Source organism: Galeopterus variegatus, unplaced genomic scaffold (assembly GCF_000696425.1).
Source record: "Galeopterus variegatus unplaced genomic scaffold, G_variegatus-3.0.2 Scaffold75, whole genome shotgun sequence".
NCBI classification, from domain to species: Eukaryota; Metazoa; Chordata; class Mammalia; order Dermoptera; family Cynocephalidae; genus Galeopterus; species Galeopterus variegatus.
Genome location: NW_007726186.1, coordinates 285,252 through 309,455, shown reverse-complemented (window position 1 = coordinate 309,455; position 24,204 = coordinate 285,252). Strand labels below are relative to the sequence as shown.

The following is a 24,204-nucleotide window of genomic DNA, read 5'->3' as shown; positions in this document are numbered from 1 at the left end:
AAAAAAAAAAAAAAAAAAAAAAAAAAAAAAAAAAAAAAAGGGGGGGGGGGGGGGAAGAATCACAGCTTTCAGCATTTTAAAACTAAATACAAGTGGTTCTGTCAAGAGTGGGTACTCCATAAATGTTTCTTTGACTTCATAACAATATTCATATTGAGTAATATTTGGTTACTGAAAAAGGCCAAGGATATATGTATGTAAGCAGCTTGGGATACTGTTGCTAAGTGTTTAAATATATCAGTATACCAATATGAAATTACTAATGTCATTTCCTTGTTTAAAATAAACCAGTGGATTTCCATTGTGTTGAGGATTTAAAAAAAAATTATTCCTAGGTATAAAATACTAAACCCTTAATGATCTGTTCCTTGCCAGTCTTTGCAAAGTTGTTATACATCTTCTACCCAGTGGTCCAGACATATCAAACTATTGGCTCTTGTTCTGTTGAGTGTTCAGGTCTCAAATTGTGTATAATATGATTGAGTAATCAAATATGTAACAGTTTATACTGTGCATATTACATTTTAAATTTAAATTTTTATTCTTTGAATTATAAAAGACATATATGCTCATTGTTAAAAATTCAAATGACATGAATAGGTGGAGAAGAGCAATCCTAGTCCTTTTACTAATGATAATCACTGTGATTAAGTTTCTGTATGAAAATTATTTTATTACAAGTCTAAAACTTTCTAGTCCCCAACACTTTAGCTTTTATGTTGACACAATTGTTTTCATAACAGGATTTTTTAAATGTAGGACTTCTTCAGGATTACCGTTATGGAATTATAGAAGAATAGATTGTATTTGCAATTTCCCAAATATAGTTTGTTCTCTTTTGCCTTTTCATATGTTGCTTCCTGTGCCTAGAAAAGCTAACCAGAATTACCCTCCTCTCCACCCCATATCAGCCTCTTGTATTTTATGTATGTCTTTCAGAACTCAAGTCAAACCTAATTTCTTCTAAAAAGCCATTCCTGATTCCTTGTTATTGATATTTATCTTACCCTACAGTAAGTTTGAATGTATAATGAAAAACAAATTACTCTTGACTCAGTGTCCTTCAATCGTAATGACTCACATCTTTGTGTATGTACAGATTTGAACTGTGTGTGTGTGTGTATGTGTTTATTTGATATATGCATGCAGGCTGGCTTTCAGTTATTTACAGGAGGCTTTCCGCCACCAAGTGTTTCTAGCAGAGAGAAGCCTGCTTTGACCTTGTGAATGGAATTGTTCTAGGATTCTTTTCAAGGGACCAAGATTCGCTTCCTTTCTCTTTCCTCCCAATGGCCACTTTCTGATCCCTGCCACACCTTTACTCTGATCTCAGGACCTTTGGCAGGTCTTACACTCCTGTGAACCACATGAGCTCCAGCTTCCTCTGTTCATTCTGAGCTTAGTTAGGTTTGGTACCTGGGGGCCCTAGGGATTTCCCTTACTTTCTGTAGAGGAGTACAGTTTGGGAGTTTGAGCAGTGTATTAGTTTCTTAGGACTGCCATAACAAATTACCACAAACTTGATGACTTAAAGCAACAGAAATGTATTCTCTCACAATTCTGGAGGCCAGAAGTCTGAAATCAAGATGTGGTCAGTGTTGGTTCCTTCACAGGGCTCTATGGGAGAATCTGTTCCATGCCTTTGTCCCAGCTTCTGAGGCTTGCCAGCAATTTTTGCTGTCCCTTGGCTTATAGCTGTATCACTCCGATCTCAGGCTCCATTGTCACCTGGTGTTCTTCCCTCTGTCTGTGTCTACTAAGCACATTTTCTTTTCTTCCATGACCATGGGATAAGAGGTTTCTGGTTTCTCTAAGAGACATTGATTTTAAGTGTTCAAATTTATAAATTTAAATTGTAGTATGTGGTCTATGTAAGCATAAAACCCAGACCTGCTGATTGAGTATTTTCACATTTTCTCAAAATTTACAACCCTCAAAAAGACAGTACTTTGTGTTTAAGCTAATTAGAAGTGTTTATACATTTTTCAAAAATAAAATTTAATTCTGAGTTTTTAATTTTCAGCCAGAAAACCTTGCTCAGAAGCTTCCAAACCTTGTGGAACTGTGAGTCTGTTTATTCAAATTTTTAAAAAGCAAGAATGAAAATAATTTTAAGTTATTTGAAATAACAGGATGTATCATTTTAATGTATTTATTTGTCAGTTTTTGGTATTGTGGTCATGGTGCTCATGTACATGGACCTGTAGTTCTGCTAAACCAAGTAGTATTTTACCATTTAAATTTGTGTTTTAAGTATCTCACCTTAAGGTAGTAAAGATGATGAAAGATGATTTTCTCTGGGTGTAGTGTCTTTTGTCACAGAATCTTTCCAGATAGTTCATGTAATTGGGAAAATCTATTATTATTATTATTACTACTACATGTGGTACTTGATATAAACAGACAGTATAAAATATTTAAAATATGAAGTAAAAGTCTCTTTTCCTGCATCCTTCACACTTAATTTGTTTTAGTTCTTTTGATGATTACTTCCATAATGCTAAATAATATGTCTATGCCTTTGTTTTTTAATGCATCAACTTCAAGTATCTGTTAATTTACCACTAAGAAAGCTAAATTTAGATATCTTATATTTCCCTGTCTTCCTAGCTGCCCCCTCGTTTTGTTGTAGGAGGGTTTGCATTGCTGTTTCTTGTTCACTTTGTTATTTGGCGTGATTTTCAGGAGGTAAGGGAAGAAAAGCTAACCTTATGGTTCTATCTTCACACTTGCAGTCTCTGCCATTTCCTTTTGTACCATCCTTTTATTTTGAAAAATTCAGAATAACAGAAAAGTTGAAAACAGTACCAGTACAATGAACACCTATATACCCTTCACCTAATTTAACCAAATGTGACATTTCACCACATTTGCTTTGTTTCCCTCCTCCACCTCTCCCTCTCTCCTCCTCTCCCTCTTTCCCTCATTCCCTCATTCCCTCTTCCCCACTCCTCTCTTTCACACACACATATTGCTTTTGTTCTCTTTGCACATATGCATATGTGTATTTTTCTGAGTTTTTGAGAGTTAGTTACATACTCATGGCTCTTTCTTTACTTCTAAATAATTCGGTGTGTATTTCTAAGAACAAAGATGTCTTTCCATTTTTTTAGGTCTGTGTTGTGTCCTTTAGGGTGCTTTATAATTTTCTTCATATAGCTTTTGAAAATTTCTAAAGTCTATTTCTAAATATTTAATTAATTTTTTTTTCTGTTATGAGTTTTCTTGTTTCTTATGTCTTCTAATTGGTTATTTTTTTCTATATATGAACACTATTGATTTATTCATGTTAATTTTATATTCCACTCTTTTACTGAAACCTTTCATTATTTTAGTAAGTTTTACCATGTATTCTCTAAGGTTTTCCAGGTATAGTCTCCTGTCTGAAAATGCAGAGAGTATTATTTCTTCTTTTCCATCTCTTATGCCTTTAATTATTTTCTCTAGTCTAATTGCATTGGCTAGTCCCTCCAGAATTATATGAAGGTATACTGGAGATCCTTGTCTTTTTTCTGACTTTAGCAGGAATGCCTCTAGGGCATTTTCCCTCTTAAGGAAGATGCTGTCTTTACAGTTAAGGTATATTTAGTCTATTTTATTAAGCAGATATTCATCTGTATTAATTACCTATTGCTGCTTAACAAATTAATTCAAAATGTAGTGGCTTAAAATAATAAACTATTGTATTTTCTGTGGCTTCAGAATCTGGGCATGGCTTAGCTGAGTGCCTTTGCCTCAAGGTCTCTCACAAGGCTGTAAAGATTGTTGGCCAGGGCCATGGTCTCATTTGAAGACTCAGCTGAAGAAGGATCCTCTTTTATGTTCACTCATGTGGTTGTTGGCAGGATTCAGTTCCTTATAGGCTGCTGGACTGAAGGACTTAGTTCCTTGCTGGCTGTTGGCCAGAGGATCCCCTCATTTCCTTGTCACTTGGCCTCTTTATAGGGTGGCTCACAACATAGCAACTAGCTTCCATCAGAGCAAGCAATAAAAGAGCAAGAGAGGCCATGGAAGACAGAAGCCACAATCTCTTTATAATCTAATCTTGGAAGTGACATCCCATCACTTTTGCTATATTCTGCTCAGGAGAAGAGAGTCACTTGGTATTCATTTCCTTGTGTAAGAGATCACACTTGAGGGGAGGCTGCTACACAAGGGCATGAATACCAACTAGCAGAGATCAGTGGGGACCGTCTTAGGGCTGCCTGCCACACCATTCATAACTGCTTTCCTAAGAATTTTACTAGTAATGGGTGTGGAATTTTGTTAAAGCCTTTTTCAGACTTTAAAGCTAAAGAAAAAGTCCTTGGGGCCTTCAAGCAATAAGGTGAAACAGTCACAAAGATGAAGACCGCAACATAATATTCCAAACTGAATTATGTATACAGTGGCTGTTGAATTTTGGCATGACAGTTTTTTCCTTTGAGCTTTTTAAAGGTATTTTCAGCTGTCTTTTGGACTCCAGAGATTCTCATGAAAAGTCAGTAGGATTTCAGTCATTTTCCACATGTATGAAATATGTCATTTTTCTCTGGCTGCTTTTAAGATTTTCTTTTTATTCGTAGTTTTCAGCAGTTTACCTATGATGTGCCATGTGTGATTTTATTTATAGTTTTCTTGGAATTTGCTGAACTTCTTGAATCTGTGAACTTATGTCTTTTAACAAATTTGGGATATTTTCAACCATTATTTTTTCAAATATTTTTCATGTACCATTCCCTCTCTCCTTTTTATATTTCATTTACACATATGTTAGACCTGTTGATATTATCCCACATACGTTTGAGGCTCTATTCTTATTTCCTTCAATCTTTTTTTTTCTCTGTACTTCAGATTAGATCATTTATGTTGAGCTGTCTTCAAGTTTAACCATCACCCATTGAGGACGTGTTGATTGTTTCAGGTTTGGGCTGTTATGAATATAATAGCTGTGAACATTTATGTACATGCTTTTTTGTAAATGTTTTCATTTCTCTGGGATAAATGCCAAGATTGCAATTGCTGAGTCATATTGTAATTACATGTTTTTTTTAATTGAGATATAATTCACATACCATAAAATTCAGCCTTTTAAAGTGTATGATTCAGTGATTTTTAGTATATTCACAAGGTTGTGCAACCATTATTGCTGTCTAACTCCAGGACATTTTCTTCACCCCAAAAGAAACCCATTAGCTGTCATTCCCACCTACACCCAATCTCTGGTATTCCCTTGGTAATCACTAATCTACTTTTTGTCTGTACAGACATGCCTGTTCTAGACATGTCGTCTTAATGGAATCATACCTTATGTGGTCTTTTGTATCTGGCTGCTATAACATAGCATAATGTTTTCAAGGTTCATCCGTGTTACAACGTTTATCAGAAATTGTTCCTTTTTATGGCTGAATAATATTGCTTAGGTATACCACATTTTGTTTATCCATACACCAGTTGATGGATATTTATTTGGGTTGTTTCCGCATTGTGCCTATGATGAATGCAACTGTGAACATTTATGTAGAAGTTTATATGTGAATTTTCAGTTCTCTGGAGTTTATACCTAAGGGTGGAATTGCTATGGTAACTCTATGTTTAACTTTGAGGAATTGCCAAACTGTTTTTCAAAGTGGCTGGATCATTTTACAGTTCCACCAACAGTGTGTGAAGGTTCTAATTCCTAAACATCCTCAACACGTTATTTTACATCTTTTTGATTATAGTCATCCTAGTGGGTACAGAGGGCTGACTGTACTTTATGAGGATTTATTTTTGACATATAATGAATAAAATGATAGGTTTGAAAAGAAAGTTTACTGAAATCTAGTTCTATTGTTTCAAAACCAATGATATAAACTTGTTTTCTTAAATTATTACTGTAGGATCTCCAGCAGTTGCTCTTGTTTTGCTCCTAATGATTGCATAGTCTCCACCAGAGTGTGCTAAAGATACTTCAGTGGGAAAAGTATTATTATACTTGCTTGAACTTGTAAGCCTCGGCAAATTTTTTTTTTTTTTTTAGAGAAGAGTTTGATTTCTTGTTTATGAAATTCCTTTTCCCGTGAAATAAATTCTGTAACTTGACAGTTGAGTATTTCTGCAGATACTGAAAATGATGAATATTTAACTTGTCCATTCTTTGTTCTCAATAAGCATGCCAGCTGGAAAGATCTGGTTGTTTTTTGAGGTTATCCTTTAGAAACTAAAATATGCATCTCCCTTTACACAGCAGGTATTGATTTTTCTTTACACAATATATGTATTTCTGAAATCCTGAATAATTTAAAATGAACTGGAGTATTTGTTTTGTGAGGTTAAAAAAATACTACATAATTGATTTATTATATATGCTTTTATGTTAAAATAGCAACTAAATCAGTATATAGATTTAATATTTACCATTCTATCATAAAATATTTTTTCAGAGTATTATTAATTAGCTGTGATAACTGTGTATTTGTGTTGATGCATTAGAGTAGGGTATGAAAGTTTTTGCCCATTTATATTTGATAAATTTCTAAGTGAGCGTTTTATAAACTGACTACCTGGCAAAAGTACTGAACAATAACAGCTGTTTTTTTCTTTTTTCCTCCCAGGTACCTTCACTCAAATAACATCGTTGTGGTTCCAGAAGGTAAGTGTACTTACAATTTTTAGTTAGAAGATAATGTAGTTTAAGCTTTGCTTTATAAGTAGAACAAATTATCTCTTTGAACTTATTTTGCTTGGTGTATTAGGGAATTTTAATTATAAAACACCTTTAATTTACTAGTTAAAAAATTTTTCCCTCTAATAAGTTCAGTTAAGAATTATGATGAAATAAGTTATATCTAAAATGATTATAATAGGTAAATTATTATTAGATAAATTGTTGTTAGGTGAATAATAAAATAAATTCTAAATTTAATAAATCCAGTTAAGAATTTGGGTTAGATAGAAAAGACCTTGTGTATCATTTCTTGAATTATTTATTTACTGAGGCAATTTTACATTGTTTTAACATTTTTATTTGTGTTCTTTTTAAAGTTATTTTATCTCAAAGTAGAAGTATTTATCACTTTCATAAAACTTAGTTTGATCTATGTTTTTACTGTTTTGTGAGCATCTGAGACTGGGATATTAAGTATTAAAATATCTTAACTCAGAATACTTGCATTAGCGATTTGGCTTGTCACTTGGGTCACATTTCATTTTGCCTTTCCCTTTCTCTTTGAAGCCATTGGGTCCCTTGTAAAACTCCAGTGTTTGGATCTTAGTGACAATGCCTTAGAAATTGTTTGCCCAGAAATTGGTCGTCTGAGAGCTTTACGTCATCTTCGATTAGCTAATAACCAACTGCAATTCCTACCTCCAGGTAATCGTAGTCTATAGCACACAATAGTTTCTTGTCTATTACAGGTCTCTTTTTATTCATGTTCCTCACTGTATGTCTAGGCAATGGGCTATGAATATATTTGTAAACATTTGATTATTCATTTGTTTGAAGATGAAACTAAGGAATGTGGGTGAAATAAGACTGAGTCTTTCTTGTGATGCACACATAAGAAGGTAGCATTTATGTTTTTGATAGGACTACAAATATTACAATTGTACATTGCAGTTAATGCCCCTTCAAATCACTGCCCTGGTGAAATATTTGTACGAAGAGCTACTTCGGTTCTGAATTTCACACAAGAGAATTTAGGTGAACTTTGCATATCATTTTAATATCCAAAGGGCAGATATATAGTGTTTTCTCTCAATCTCCAGTGAAGTAACTGGTGTACATTAACCTTGATTCAATAAGGAATCGTACTGGAGTTTAGTAACACAATTTGTATTTGAGTCTTAGAATTGTCAGTTCTGCCTGTAGAACATCTGATTAAATTATCATGTACCTATAAACTAAAATCTTGCATTCTCTTGAGAGCCACCATTATACCCTTTAACTTTCTTGAGAGAAGCATCTAGAGACCTTCCTTTGTGAATCCAAACATTTTCAGATTCCATTGTCATATATCATTTCCCATATTAAAAAAAAAAAAGAACCATGTTTAAAAACTAGAAAAAGTATGTTTTAGGTATTACATGAAAGTTACTATGTATTCAAAATGAACAGAGAAAAATACAGATGTCTATTGGTGGGAGTATTTTTACTTAGTAACTCTTTTAGGAGTACCAACCAGTCTTTTAGTGTATCCGAGTGAAATGTATGACTCAAACAGAATTACAAATTACTCCTTGTTATAGAACTTCATGAGAAATTTAAGAACTATGCATGTTAAATCCATGAATGAAAAAGTCTATGATATTTCTTTGTGATTTTAAAAATATTTACAAAGTTTTTTCAAGTACAGAAATTTCTAAATGAAAACATAGTAACTGATTAATTTTTAGACTTTATGACTTTATATTCCAGCCTTACTATATAGGTTCAATACTTTTTACAAAACTGGTACTGGTATATCAGTGACTTTACTTAAAAAAATAATTTTTTAACCTCGTATATTTCTCCCAACTATAGTTAATACAAAAATTTCAACACAATGTAAGAATATGATTCATTAGAGTTTATTGTATGTAATCAGGCTCAATGGAGTTTCATCATTCTAGCTTTCATCAAGTTTATATAATCATATACCCAGAAAATTAGATTTTCTTTTGGAGATTGCCTGGAAAATGTATTAGTAAAGATAATACTTTAAATTTTTATAATATTTTCATATGTGAAACTTATGCAAGATATATTATAGACTCAAAATGCATGGATATAATGCTGTATTTGTAAACCCCTTTTTACATATAAAGCATAAAAATATGATTTTGTGTTAAACCATGATTCCGTGTGTTCTATTATTCTGTCTTTTACTCTAATATAAGAACATTTTGTGGAAGAATGTGGTCGTTTTCTTCCATTATATATTCTCAGAGGTTAAAGATGTACTTCTAATATCTTTGCCTCCTAATAACCAGTGAAGGGTATATGTTTCCTGACTACTTTCATATAATTTTTTATTTATAGATCATCCATTACACAAGAGATTCGAGGCATATACTTGTGATTTTATTTTCCTAGTTTTATTTCTATTGTCTGTTTTTGGTTTTGTTTTGAGTAAAATTATATACAGCAGTAGCTGTGTATTTTGAATAGGAACTTTTGACTGAGCCGTGTATAAGTTATTTTTCTTTCTAGGCTACCATGAGTAGCAGTAGACTAGGCCTTAGTAATAATTTGACTCACTTTATACATCTCATTATGAGGAATGTTATGATTTGAACAGGTAAGGAGCTAGGCGTATGTCCCCCAAGTGTTTCATTGGGTTTGGAGACGTGCTATGGAAAAAGTGTCCTAACTATAGAAAAGAAAGGTGAGGGACTGCCATGTCGTCTCCATTTGATGACAGTAGACACCAGTCGATAGCTCACTGATAGCCCCATCTATTGGGCCATGCTATTATATGCAGACTTCTTACATGTTACTTCCCTCAAAGGACTTAACATTTTACCATCTTTATTTGTTTGGTTGAAAAACCTTTGAATATAATTTCATATCCAATATTTGAAATTTGAAAAATTTTGTATTTATTTTTATTTATTTTTTTCGTGGCCGGCTGGTAAAATTTGAAAAAGTTTAAAACAACATTTGAAAAAATTAAAATATTTGAAAAGTTGAGATAGATATAGAGAGTTTTTGAATTAGGATCTAAGAATAGATTACAGGGCTTTCATGAACTCTCTTCTCTGTTGGTGTTTGTATGTACATAACTGCTATGCATGAAGAAGGTCCAATGTTTTTATCAGCCTCTCAAACAGATCCATGACTTGTATGGTTCATATCTATTGGGTTGCTTGCCAGTGTCCATTTTTCTGGGAATTTCCCTTTCTCCTATTCTGTTGGATTGCAGGTTACTGCCATTTTTCTGCCATATACCATTGCTTTCTCTCCACATTTGATTGGTCCAGGTGTGGATACCTGACCAAAGCAGGACCAGTCCTTTTCTAGGAATTTTGGAAGAGGCTGGTGGGGGAGAAGGAAAGAAAGCAGAGAAGACAGGAAAAAAATTAGTTTCTCTTTTTGTCTGGGCTACTGCACAACAGTATGTAATCTTGCGAGATGCTGGTAGTAGCCATGTGGACTGGGAGACAGAAAAAGAGAGAAAGATGAAGCAGAGAGAAAGTTCCCCGTCAACTTTCTTTAATATCCCAATCACTGGTTCTGTTTTTGAGGCCCACTGGCCCTGTGCTTAAGCTAGCTCTAGTTGGCTTTTAGGAATTGCATCCAAAAGAACACCATGTAACACAGCTGCCCCAGAGGCTTAAAATAGCTTGTCTGAGGTGTAGGATTAATTGTATATTGAACTCTCCTATTTACTTAACTGCTGTACTGTAATGTATGTTGAACTCTTCTATTAACAGTTATGCTTGGAAATTGCAAAAGCTATTGTTAATAGTAGGAAATCCAGGGCTAGTAGTAGCATGATCAGCAGTTATGTCTGTGTATGAAGTGGTTCATTCTGTTTGCCCCGTGCACAAGTAATACAGTAATATTTGGAGAGGTTCATCGAACACTGGTATAGTGACAAGATGTGAGAGTGTGAAGATGATAGCCAAACACTCTTCTAATATCTATCACCATGGATTCATTTGATCTGTTGTTGAAATTAATATAAATGGAACCATGTAGTAAGATCTCTGTGTCTAGCTCCTTTCACTCAAAATAATGGTTTTGAGATGCATTCATGCTTTCGCATGGATCAGTCGTTCATTCTTTTTGTTGTGGAGTAGCATTCCATTGTATAAGTATACAGATGTATGTTTTCCTCTTGCTGGATGTGGATTTTTTCTTGTTTTGTTATTATGAATAAAACTAATAAACGTTCTTGTATAAGGCTTTTTTATGGACGTATGTTTTCATTTCTTTTGGGTACATACCCCAGAGTGAAAAATCTTGGTTCATCGGGTAGTATATATTTAACTTTATAAGATATTGCCCAGCAGTTTTTAAAGTGATTATTCCATTTTACACTCTTCTCCCAGCAATATATGAGAGGTCCAGTTACTCCACATCCTTGCCAAAATTTGGTGTTGCCTGTGTTTTTTTGTTAGTTTGTTTTTATATTTTAGTCATCGTAGTGGGTATGAAGTAATATTGTGGTGTTGTTTTATTTTGAATTTAATTTAATGTGCATTTCTTTCTTGACTAATGGTATTGAGCACCTTCCATATATTTATGGGCTATTCCAAATCTTCTTTTTGAGTTGTAGGGGGTATCTTTCTGCTTTACAGAACAGCTTCCACTTCTTTTGAATTTCTGAGGATTCTCTTTGCTTTCCAGTTTCTGCCCCTTGCTTTCTGTGCTTTGAGAGCTCTGCCAGCCCTGCTGTTCCATTCTCGGCCTGTGTAGGCTGACTATGGTTGCCCTGTACTTTGTGAAGGTGGGTATTGCCTCTGAGAAGTTTCTGTTGGCTTTCCTGTTACCTCCATCCCCCTAGTCTTCCCTAGCTAAAAGCCTCACGTATGTTGGGGAGATTATCTCAGCTCTCTTTTCTTACCCTCATTTTTGGTGAAGACTGGTGGGAAAGAGTGTGTGTGTGTGTGTGTGTGTATACACGGAATGGGGGGATTTGGCACAGCCTCTGTATCTGTGGCTCCTCTGGATTCTACACTGGTATGCCAGTCTACACATAGCCCTTCAAAGTTAGACTGATTTCTGTTTAACCCTTTCCTGTGGCTGATTCCTTGTTCTCGCTCTATTTCAGTCAGGAATGATAACAACTGAAGATTTCTTCTCTTTTAAAATGGGCTTGTCACTCTTTGGAGTTGGTCTCTGATGGGTTTTAAAAACGATGACTATGTAGCTTATACAGCTTGTTTTTGTTAGAGTGAAAGTGATGATTTCTTTTGCCTTTCTACCTTCAAATTGGAATTAAGTTCTCCTTGCTCCAAATTGTCTACCACAATTTGGTTTTCATCCTTCTGTGCCTCCTTTCTGTCTTCTTTTGGATTACTTGAGTGTGTTTTAGTATTCCATTTCAGTTCATCTGTTGGCTTTTTTCTAGGGTCCACAATATGCACCCTTAACTTCTTACACTTAGAATATTGTACCACTTTGTACAAATCTTTAGAACCTTACAATAGTATACTTCCACTTACCCTCCTTCCTTTGTGCTGTTGTATATATTTCATTTCTATATACGTTATAAAACCTGCAGCATAATGTTGTTTTTGAAAGTCAGTTGTCTTTAAAAGAAATCAAGAGAACAAAAAAGATAGTCTTTGTATTTACCCATATATTCACCACTGCTTGTGCTCTTCATCCTCTAGATCTGTTTTCCTTTTGTTATCATTTCTCTTCAGCCTGGAGTACTTCTTTAGTATTTCTCGTAGTGCAGTTCTGCTGGCAGTGATCCATCCCAGTTTTTCTTTATGCAAAAATGTCTTTATTTCACCTTCATTTTTGAAGAATATTTTCTCTGGATATAGGATTCTGGGTTGACAAGATTTTTTCCTTTTAGCATGATTTTTTATTTTAAAAGTAACCTTCCATTGTCTCTTGGCCTCTATTGTTTCTGATGAATAGTCAGTTGTAATTTGTCTTTGTTACCCTGTATGTAATGTCTTTTTCTGTGACTACATTAAGATTTTTCTCTTTATCTTTGATATTAGCAGTTTGTCTATGATGTGTATTGATGTAAAATTTTTTATACTTATCCTTCTTGAAATTTTTTTGATTCCCAAATTGAGAAGTTTCCTGTCATTATTTCTTCAAATATGTTTCTGCCCCATGTTTCCTCTCTTTCTGGAACTCTAGTTACACATGTGAGATCATTTGGTGTTATTCTACAGGTCACTGAGTGAGACTTTGTTCTTCTTTTTTTTTTTTTTTTAATCTTTTTTTCCCCTGATCTAAATATCGGATACCTATTGATCTATATTCTACTACTCTACTTCTTTTGTGCTGTCCAATATGTTATTTATGTCCCTTTATCTTATTCAGACCACTATAAAAAAAATACAATAGACTGAGTGGTTCATAAACAATGGAAATTTATTTCTCACAGTTTTGGAGGCTGGGAGGTCTAAGATCAGAGCCTGTTTCCTGATTCGTAGATGCTGCTTTTCACTGTGTCCTCATGTGGTGGAGGGGACAAGGGAGCTCTCTGGGGTTTTATAAGGGCACTAATCCCATTCATGAGGACTCCACCCTCATGACTAATCACCTCCTGGTGGTCCCACCCCCTAATACCATCATATTGGGGATTAGGTATCAACATATGAATTTTGGGGAGACACATTCAGATCATAGCACCTTCTTTACACTCTGTAGTCTGTTTTTGTGTTGTTATAACAGAATACCTGAGACGAGGTAATTTATAAAGGACAGAGGTTTATTTGGCTCATGATCTGGGACAGCTGCATCTGGCATGGGCCTCAGGCTGCTTCTACTCATGGTGGAAAGTGGCAGGCAGCTGGCCGGTACAAGCAGGTCACATAGTGAGAGGAAGGAGGAAAGAGAGAGGGGAGGTGCCAGGGTCTTTTAAACAACCAGCTGTCGCAGGAACTAATAGAGTGAGAACTCAGTCACTACACCACCCCCCAGGGAGAGCATTTAATCCGTTCATTAGGAATTTGCCCCCATGATCTAAACAGCTCCCAACACTGCCGCACTGGGGATCATATTTCCACATGAGTTTTAGGGGGACAACACATCCAAACTCTATCACCCTCTCACAGCTTTTTCCTCTTTGGTGCTCTGTCCTGCATTTTCTGGGTGCTCTAGTGGCCCCAAACTCTGATCCCTGCCTCTTCAGCTCTGAGACTAGAACTCTGGGTTCTACTTTCCTGTGCCGTGTCCCAGAATGTGACTCTTGGCAGAAAGCCAGATCCAACTTAGGGCTCACTTCTTGTGTTTCTCTTATTTCAAGGATCATAGTTCTGTGTTGCCTGTTCATTACTTGTAAACAGTTGCCTTGTATGTTTTTGACTACTTTTATTGTATTTTTATGGGTGGCAAGTCTGGTATCAGATACTTATTATAACTGCAAGTGGAAGTTCTATTATGTGTTCTTTGATTTCTTATCTGATTGTTTACCTGCACTCTTTTATTTATATGTGTGTGTATATATATATATATATATATTCCTGAAATATGTACCACTTAAACATATATATATATTGCTTTTCCCTACTCCCTATATCAAAAATATAACATTATTTATTATAGAACAAATTTAAACTAATTTTCTTCAAGTATTTTTGTTTTATTTTATTTTATTTATTTTATTGTAAGATAGTTGATTGTAGATATCTGTGGGGTACAGCATTGAATATCAATACTTGTATGTAATATGTGATACTCAAATCAGGATAATTAGTATATTCAGCGTTATATAATATAATCATTTTTCATGGCCCTTTATCAATTCCTCACTTACCCCCTCTACCTTTCCCACCTCTGGTAACCTCAGTTCTGTTCTCTCCTTTTGAAAGTTCAATGTATTATTGTGATTATTGTATCTTTCTTTCTTCCTCTTTTTAAAAAAAAATTATTTGTTTATTTTTTAGCTCCGACTTATGAGTGAGGATATGCAGTATTTCTTTTTCTGTGCCTTGCTTATTTCACTTAACATGATTTCTTGAAGTTCGTCCACGTTGCTGTGAATGGCAGTATTCTTTATGGCAGAGTACTATTCCATTGTATATATATATATACCACGTTTTTCCTTATCCAGTCATCTGATAATGGACATTTAGGTTGGTTGCAATTCTTGGCTACTATAAATAGAGCTGTGATAAACATGGGGTGCAGGTATCCCTTTGACATGATGATTTCCATTCCTTTAGGGATATACCTTTCAGTGGAATTGCTGGATCATATGGAAGTTCTATCTGTAGTTGTTTGAGGAAACTTCATATTGTTTTCCATAATGGCTGTACCAATTTACAGTCCCACCAACAGTGTAGTAGGGTTCCCCTTTCTCAAATCTTTGTCAGCTTTTGTTCTTCTCTTTTTGATAGTAGCTATTACCAAAAGGCTTTTTCTAACATGATTAAGTAAAATTATGATTATTATGATGAGAAATACTGTGCACCTACAAACAAAGGATTACTGGGGAAAGGTTTTTATCTGTGCAAGGCTGCTTGCTAAACACTTCGTAATTCACACTTGGTAAAGACCACAAAGGTCAATGGGTATTGGAGGAGACAGAAAAAACAGCTAATCTTTGATAGCTGAGAAAAGCCTGATACTTTTGTGACTTGCCAGAAACTCTCTGTGAACCCCCATGAGAGCAGATTATGGTAACAAGTAAACAACAAAAAGTAACCAGAAGTCAGAAAAGATGTTGCTTACATCTGGCATATAAATCAGCCTACTTTTTTGAAATGTTTTATCCTTGAAAAGTTGTTTTTTATACCAGAAAAGGAAGGGTTATTAGCCCAAATACAAAACATGAACATGTTGTACTTTAATAGCTAAAAGTATGCACAAACAAAGATAAATGTACTTCATGTAACTAGCATGAATTGTTTCTAAATCTCAAGCTTTGGGTATAGTCAAGTTTATTATTATTGTTTTCTTAAAATTTATTTTTTCTCCAGTTGAGCCTCTATTGCTTTATTGGAATGAAAGTTAGTATCTCTTCTTAGGTCTGTCCTATTGCCACCTAAATTGTTCTGAAAGCTCTGTGCTTACTGGTATAATGTGGAGGTAGGGAGGAACAGATTAGCCTTTTCCCTACAGAAGACATAGAAGGAACCAGAGCCTAGTCCCTCTAGAGCTTCTGACGATGCTTACTACCCTGTTCATTGAGGCTGTACTGGCATACGCTGACAGATTGTAACACAGGCTGTAGTGATTCTTCAAAGGTGTTGATCCCCCCTGTAGTTAGAAGCCTGGTTATAGGTGCTCATCATTTGAATTCTCTGTATTACAGAGAATTAATGCAGAGAATTACTGGGGATGCTAGGTGGTGCAGAAACAGTGGGTCAGCCCTGGTTCCATTGCTATATCTTCCTTTATGCCTGCCTCCTCAGTGATCAACTCAAAGGGAGAACAGAGCAGTTCTCTTTTTGAATCCTCAAAACACAAAGTCCCTCCTGCCCCCAAATAATCAAGGCTGTTCACCTTATATTACCTTCCTTAGGCAAACACCAGTAATTCTGGGTGATTTACTCTTCTGGGAGACTCAACTTTTCACTGATTGTACATCAGTGCTGGTAACATAGCTAGCTAGCACTTCTCTCACTAAAAAAAAAAAAAACGTAAAAAATTAACCTCAGGCAGAGCACCCCTCTGGTGTCACCAGGCTGTATTTGTGTGGTCAGTAATATATGTGAATAGACTTGGTTTTGTGGGGTTATCTACATGTCCGGGGGACTTACTATCATCAGCTTAACACAAAGATATTTATTGTCTCAAAGCATATCATGCTATGTACTATCTCTAGTACACTATGAAGGTGGGAACTATGAAGAACAAAATTGGACCCAGTCTTCACAGGAGTTTGTCATATTTTATTGTCTAATATTTTAAACTGTATACTTCCAAAGAAGGGACTAGACAGAAAGGAGAGAGAAGGAAGTATTGAGTGTATTAGTATAGTTAGTCATTATCTCAGTACAGTGTCAGGAGGTTCAGGTACCCATTTTGACAACTAATGCGTGGAGGGAAAACATTCTAACAATCTGTCTCTTCCTGTCAGGTACATGAATGAATAAATGAATAAATGTCTACCAGAGTCCTAAACTCATATTCAGCACCTGTTCTTTCAGTGACTTTTATAGTCCTAAAGTAACTTTATTAGTAACTTTGTAGTACACAGAGTACTTCATTAGTAATATAACTTTATAGAGTAACTAAATATATATTAGTAACTCTGTAGTAACATATAGATTTTTTATTTAGATTTTTACACAACATTATCTTGATATACTAGGCTGAACACATAGATTTCTTAGAAAAAATATTTTTACTGTAGATATTGTTATGTATTGTAAAATGTGCTTACAAATGAAGCTAAAGCTTTTAAATTTTATTTACAAAGCTTTGAAAATTTGGCAAAAATCTTAGAATAAAAATGACCATTAAAATTCTTCTAAAAGAAAAAACATTTTGTTTTCTGGACCATGTTTCTTCTCAGTGTCAAATAAATACTGAAAATACTCCTTTTTAGGAACGGTGTGAAGGGAAGTGGTAGAAAACTTGCCAAAGTCTGAAAAACAAAAGTTCGTTGTGACAATACTGTTTTAAAAAAGGCAAAGAAGAAAAGTTGGTCTCTTGACCTGGAAGTCTTTGCCATCAATCATGCTGCTGGCTGAGGCACACTGAGCTCCTTTCCATGGATCATTCCTTTGTGAAAAGGTGTAAGAGCAGTTAACATCATAACCTGGGCAATCCACATTCACTTCACAGGCAGTACTACCTTTCTTCCCTTTCTAATCACAGTTTATTACAGCGTGGTGTATTACTAGCATGGCACTGTGTGGGAAGAGTGGTGACAGTACTGAGGTCAGTTAAAGAGGGCTTAAGAGAAGTCATGTGTGATGTGAGGGGCCGAGCTGGGTGTAAGTGGTATGCAGGAGCAAATGATTTGGATTTGAATATTTTCCATTATTTATCTCTGATACGTATGTATTTTATAGACTGTCATACACAGGCTTCCAGGATTATCTCTTCAAAATACAGATTTGATAAGCTATTTCCCCAATTAAAATCCTTCATTTAAATAAATTGCCAAAAGCGTGGTGGTTGCTATGATTGAAGTTGCTATACTAGTTTATAACCATTTGTTTATGATGAATACCAGGAATTATGGATATTTTTAAAAATCTCATGAATATAGACATGTTTTTAATCTTTTGGAAGGAATTTTCTTGAGAACTTATAAAATGTATTTTTTTAGGCACAGCCTATTAATGAGACTTCAGATATTTAATTGTTATTTTTGTGTCTAGATCAGCTTGCAGTATTTTAGAAGTAGCATGGAGTAATTTCTATCATTTTTTGATATCTTGGCAAAACTTGGGTTCATGGTTCATTTTTAAAAGGAACTTCCAAGTGGTAAACACATTTTTCTTATATTAGTAGTGATTTGTTAGATTGCATTTATTAACCAAGCTTTGGAAAAAGCAAATTTTAGATAGATTTATAAATAAAGTTTATATTTTCATAGTTATTTTGTAGCTTCAGATGATTTTCCTACCCTGATTTTAGTATACTGTTGTTATATGACATGATCAGAAAATTGTATTTTCATGGCAAACTATATAACTTTATTGTTTTTAAAAATTTATTAATATTATTTTTGACATTTTTAGATGTTGTGGAACAGTTGGAGGGGAGGGGTAGAGGCAAAAGGGGAAGGAAATAGGGTGGGAGGAGTAGGAAGGTGGGGGGTCTTTGTCGATGCCTTGTGGCACCCTCCTCATTCCGGCAGGGGAGACCAGGGGGGTTCTGGCGGTGGCTCAGTGGTTGTCGCTGGGCTGGTTGCAGATGTTGGGGGTAGCGTGCCCTCGGCCCCCCACTTCTCTCACTCGAGACCCTGGGGTGCTTCCTGCAGTGGCCTGGTGGTTGTCACTGGGCTGGGTATGATCATTAGGGGTGTGTGGCTAAGGCCCCCGACCCTTCCCCCTCCCTGGCTTGGCAGCCCAGGGGGCTTCCAGTCCTTCTAGGTTTTATAGGTGTTCTTTGGTGGTGTTAGACCTTTACTAGTTAATATCAAACTTTGTCTCTGATCTATGGGTATTTTGTTTTTTCTTTCAGTTCTGTGTTGGATTATTGGCTGTTCCCACCATTTAAACTCTGCACTGGTACTAATTTGTTGTCCTTTGCTTACTTTTAAAATGCAGGATCTTCCTGTGGGGACCAGCACTTGAGCCCTGTGGGAGAGCTAAATTGTTGCTTTGCTGCTGATTCCCTGGGGAAGGCTTTTTGTGCAGCTCAGATTTTAATTGTTGACCTTGTATGTACTTCCAGGTCTTGCGAGTTCCCATAAACCTGGGTTGTGTGGAAACTCTGGTCTGAGCCTGAGTCTTTTCAGCAGACTGCACCCCTGCAGTTCTATATTCCTGACCAGTCTCCACTGAGTGGTCCTGTGCCGACTGGAGGGCAGATTAACTGTCCATGTTGGGTCCCAGTGTTCCCCTGGTGGCCTGCCTCCCCCACCACTCACACTCCAAACACTTCCCATAGGATGGGCTGTGTGCTGATTCCCTTGTGGTGACTCACCAGCCTCTGAGTGGTTTCATTTTTCTGTTGACTGTGGCTCCTCGTTCCTATGTGGGTCCACTGGAACTCCGTTAGTGGTCTTGCTGCCCTGGGAGCCACCAAGGCCCTCTTCTCCCCTGCTGCCTCCAAGCAACTTCACAGGAAGGGAACAGCTGCAGCTTTTTCCAGCTCTTGCTCTGTGAAGCCTTGAAGTGGCCAGGGCTCAAAATGGTTGGAGCGGTCCTTTCTTTCTCTCATCATGGCTTCTCCAGGCTTCATGCACTCTGTAGGTCTGTCCTCCTCTTCCCCTGAGCTCTAGCAACACCTGGCTATCGTTGCTTTTTTATTTTTATTTTTTTTGTTTTTGTGACCGGTAAGGGGATCGGAACCCTTGGCTTGGTGTCGTCTGCACTGCGCTCAGCCAGTGAGTGCACCAGCCATCCCCATATAGGTTCCGAACCTGCGGCCTCGGCGCTCCCAGCGCTGCTGTGCTCCTAGCGCCACACTTTCCTGAGTGAGCCACGGGTTCAGCCCTGTGTTTGCTTTTTAATAGTTGTAAATTGGATGGTTGTGAGAGAGAGTGATGCTGGGGACTGTCTGTTCTGCCATCTTCACTGGAAGCCCCTATAACTGTTAAGAAAATTAACTAGCAGGATATACGTTATGTGCCAAAACAGGCATTTTTAAAAAATTAATGTTTTCTATACATAAGACATTTTGCTTTATTTTTCATCTGTTATTTGTACATGCTGGTTGCTTTACATTATTGTAAATTATGTTTTAATTTGTTAAAGGTTTTAGTTTAAATCAGATTGTTCTTCAAGTAACTTAAGGGTTCGTGATTGCTTTAATGAATGAAAAGCTTTATGACTTGCCTGGGGTTGATGTAATGAGAAGCAATCAAAATGGAGTTTGGGATCATTTGTTACCCCCATACCACCATACACAATTGGCATCACAGTTCTTTGTTTAATCCTTTTTATTGTTTTTTTTAAAATCAACATTTTTAGCAGGTACTTTGATTTTTTAAAAGCAGTTTGTTTTAGTTTTCATTGTGTATTTGTTTGTAGGTAGTAAGAAAACTTGAAGTCAAAATTGTGGCTGTGGAAGTGGGGAAGGGTTCAAAAAATGAATGTCCTTATATGCTTATAACAAATATCACGGGCCGGCCTGGTGGTGCACTGCTACAGTGCGCTGCTTGGGAGCGCAGTGGCGCTCCCGCCGAGGGTTCGGATCCCACATACAGACCGGTTCCCACTCACTGGCTGAGCGAGGTGCGGGTGCAACACTGAGGGTTGCGATCCCGTTGCCGGTCCCGGTCCGGTACGGGCGCGACACTGAGGGTTGCGATCCATTGCCGGACACGAAAAGACAAAAAACAAAACAAAACAAAAAAAACAAATATCGCTAGTTGGTTCCATGTCTCCTCTATTTCTTGGCTATATCTGCTGACATTCCTGCTCCTGACATATTCTGAAAGAGAAGGAAAGTCTGGAAAGTCTGTTTTTGTGACTTTTTCTTTTAATTTCAAAAGTTTGGTATTCATCACTTTAGTATGAATTTATAGTACCAATATTAGTGTTTTAGAATGTATATCTTTAGGGCCGGCCCTGTGGCGTACTCGGGAGAGTGCGGCACTTGGGAGTGCAGCGGCACTCCCACCGCGGGTTCGGATCCTATATAGGGATGGCCGGTGCGCTCACTGGCTGAGCGCGGTGCGGGCGATACCAAGCCAAGGGTTGCGATCCCCTTACCAGTCACAAAAAAGACAAAAAAAAAAAAAAAGAATGTATATCTTTAGAAATAACAGCAGGTTTTATAGAAGTCATATACATTTAGGTTCTAACACAAATCCATTTTCCTTAAATGGGATAGCTTTTACTTTAGTTGTATAGTCATTATCATAAAACATTGAGGTAATTTAAAAGATTTTTTGGAAAAAATAGCTGAAAGATATATATGGATATTTAAAGTAATAGATCTTAGAATTTTTCTTTCCTTCATTCATTTTTACCTCTTTGAAAAGTATAAATGCATATTTTTATGAAGGGAAGTACAAGTTTCTTATACATAAATAAAATTAAAAGCTTAATTATTAAAATATTCAATTGAGTAATCAAAGAAATACTCTTATAATTTTCTTTTTGCACACTATGTGCATGATCTTTAATCTAAAACAGAGCAAATGTACATTCAAAAACATTTTTTAAAGGTATGCACAATTATGCATTGCTGTATATACTCTGAGCCCAAATTGTGATGTCTGTGTTGCTGTTACTGTAGTACCTGATATTATTAGGAAGCTGAAAACTACATGTTTGAGAATGTGAGACAATTGTTCTGTACTGGTTCTGTGCATAACCAGTGAAGAAGGAATCACTATTATTGTCTTGTATACATGGGATATTGTCTTGCAGTCTTTATATCCACAAGAGGAGCTGCTCTTGTTCAGAGATAAATTTCCATAATTTGTTGACTTTAGGTGATAGGATCCAGTGGCATAATTGAATATGTACTTTACACAGATTAACCCCTAAATTATTTAGCAATCTAAGGACCAAATATTTATACTTTCTTTAGTGAATGATATAGTAAAATAAATATAGGCTACAGAATACTGTTGATTTTGAGTAAAAGTGAGAAGCGAACATTTTAATCTTTTTGTTTTCTTTTGAGGGTCTTAATATCTTAGATCAAGTCAACTCCATAAATAAATCAATTCTTAGTAATAATTTTACCTATTCTGTACATCTTCTAAGAATTTTTTTCCAAAATGTCAATCCCCATTTATATTTTATTTGAATATTCTTTGTTTACTTATGATATCCTGTGACATTGCATTTGAGCTTTATAGATAAAACCATTTAAGTTTCCCACACCATAATTTCACGGAGCTTTGAACACAAAAACCTGTAAAGTTAATGTTACTTTACACCTGTGTCTCCGTTTTCTTAGCCAATATAGTGGGTAGGTTTTAACTTTGATGGGTTCTGATATTCTTCTGCCACTAAAATTCAACATCCTTAAATTTATACTATCTGTAGCAGGTTTGACTTTATGAAGAACATAAATTGATGTCTTTGATAATTTGCTTCTGCTGCTAAAAAACATAACATGATAGGATACGAGGGTTTATATATTAGAAGTATATTTCCTATCCATAGTTTAAATTTCTAACTACTTGTAAATCAGAAACACATGTAAAATTATGATATATAAATGTTAAAACCTTGATTTCCTTGTTCCCAAGGCATTATCTATAACTGATTTACAATGTGTGATTTATATATCACTTTTTCCCCTACACATTGCTTTTAAATGTCTTCCTAATATCTTGTAAACTTTATGACATTGTTAGTAATATTGTTCCTGGCATGAGTTAATAACTTGTTTAAGCTACTCGCCACTGATTTTTTTAAATAGCTTCTTGAGGTACAATTTACATACCATTAAATTCACCATTTTACATGTACAGTTGATGAATTTTATTAAATGTGCACAGTTTAGGAACCCTCACCATTTTAAAATACTTCCATCATCCCCAAAATTCCCTAGTGCCTGTTTGTTGCCAGTCCCTGTTCCCACTTTTAGCCAACTACTGAACCTGTTTTTGGTCTTTGTAGTTTTGACTTTTCCAGAAATTTTATATAAGTGGCATCATGTAATATGTGGTCTTTTCTAGTCTGGCTTATTTTATTTATTATAAAATTTCTGGGGCCGGCCCGGTGGCGCACTCAGTAGAGTGCGGCGCTTGGGAGCGCGGTGGCGCTCCTGCCGAGGGTTCGGATCCCATATAGAGACCAGTCCACTCACTGGTTGAGTGCAGTGCGGGTGTGACACCGAGGGTTGCGATCCCGTTACCGGTCACGAAAAAAGACAAAAAGGAAAAAAAAAATTTCTGCATATATGTTGTCTCATGTTTTAGTAGTTTCTTTTTATTGCTGGGTAATATTTTATTGTATGGATATACAATGTTTTGTTTATTCATCAGGAGGTAATTTAGATTGTTTCCAGTTTGGGGTGTTTTGAATAATGTTGCTATGAACATTTGTGTACAAGCTTTTTGTGGGCATGTGTTTTCCTTTCTCTTGGGTAAATACCTAGGAGTAGAATTGCTGGATTGCATAGTAAGTATATTTTTAATTTTGAAAGAAACTGCCAAACTGTTTTTCAAATTGGCTGTATCATTAACATTTCTACTGGCAGTGTATGAGGGTCCCAGTTCCTCCTTATCCTTGCCAACATTTGGTATTTTCAGTCTTCTTTATTGTAGCTATTCTAGTAGCTGCATGAGGGTACTTCAAAAAGATCGTGGAAATATTTGTAGTATCTTTTAATTCTATTTTTCTTTTTAAAAAAATTTTTATAAAGAAAATGAAATTTATTGCTTACAGTTTCAGAGACTGGGAAATCCAAAGTTCAGGGAACACATCTGGTGAAGGCTTTCTTTGGTGGGGACTTCAGTGATGGCAGGTATCACATTGTGAAATGGCAGAGCAGAAAGAAAAGCTAATTCTGTTCTTCAACAAAGTTTTGGAGTACCCTTTTGTAGTGGCATGGTTTTAATCTGGATTTTGCTAATAACTAAAGGTTAAGCATGTTTTTATGTGTTTACTTGTCATTTCTATGGTGAGGTACCTATTCACAGCTTTTGACCATTTTATTTTATTTTATTTATTTATTTATTTATTTTTTAAAATAGCAATCCTTTATTTTTTTTATTTTTTTAAATTACTGTTTAAAGTTCTGCAACGTGGAAGGTCAACTGGTGACCTTGTCAAAAGCAGGCTGGATTGTTGAGGGAAAGCCTGATTGGGTTGGTTTTGAGAAAAGGCAGAAGTGGTGGGTGGAATTGTAGGCAGCAAGTGTAGACAGTTTCCTTGTTGTAAGAACTTCAAAAAAAAATTGTGGTTGTTATATCTTCCTCTCCCCTCCCCCCCCGGTTTTTTTGTTTATTTTGTTGTTGTTGTTTTTTTCTGTGTGTGTGTGTGTGAGAGTGTGTGTGTGTGTGTGTGTGTGTATGTATGTATGTGTGTGAA

At 35.8% G+C, this 24,204-nt stretch overlaps 1 protein-coding gene across 2 annotated transcripts in view; it reads left to right on the top strand.

The window, feature by feature from the left end:
- The window catches only part of LRRC28 (leucine rich repeat containing 28), a 143,764-nt gene that overhangs the window by 18,237 nt on the left and 101,323 nt on the right, over positions 1 to 24,204 (top strand). For both annotated transcript variants that reach the window (XM_008578520.1, XM_008578526.1), the window contains exons 3-5: positions 2,024 to 2,064; positions 6,576 to 6,613; positions 7,196 to 7,333. In XM_008578520.1, coding sequence (XP_008576742.1) covers positions 2,024 to 2,064; positions 6,576 to 6,613; positions 7,196 to 7,333 — 217 coding nt within the window. The remainder of the gene's footprint in view (positions 1 to 2,023; positions 2,065 to 6,575; positions 6,614 to 7,195; positions 7,334 to 24,204) is intronic.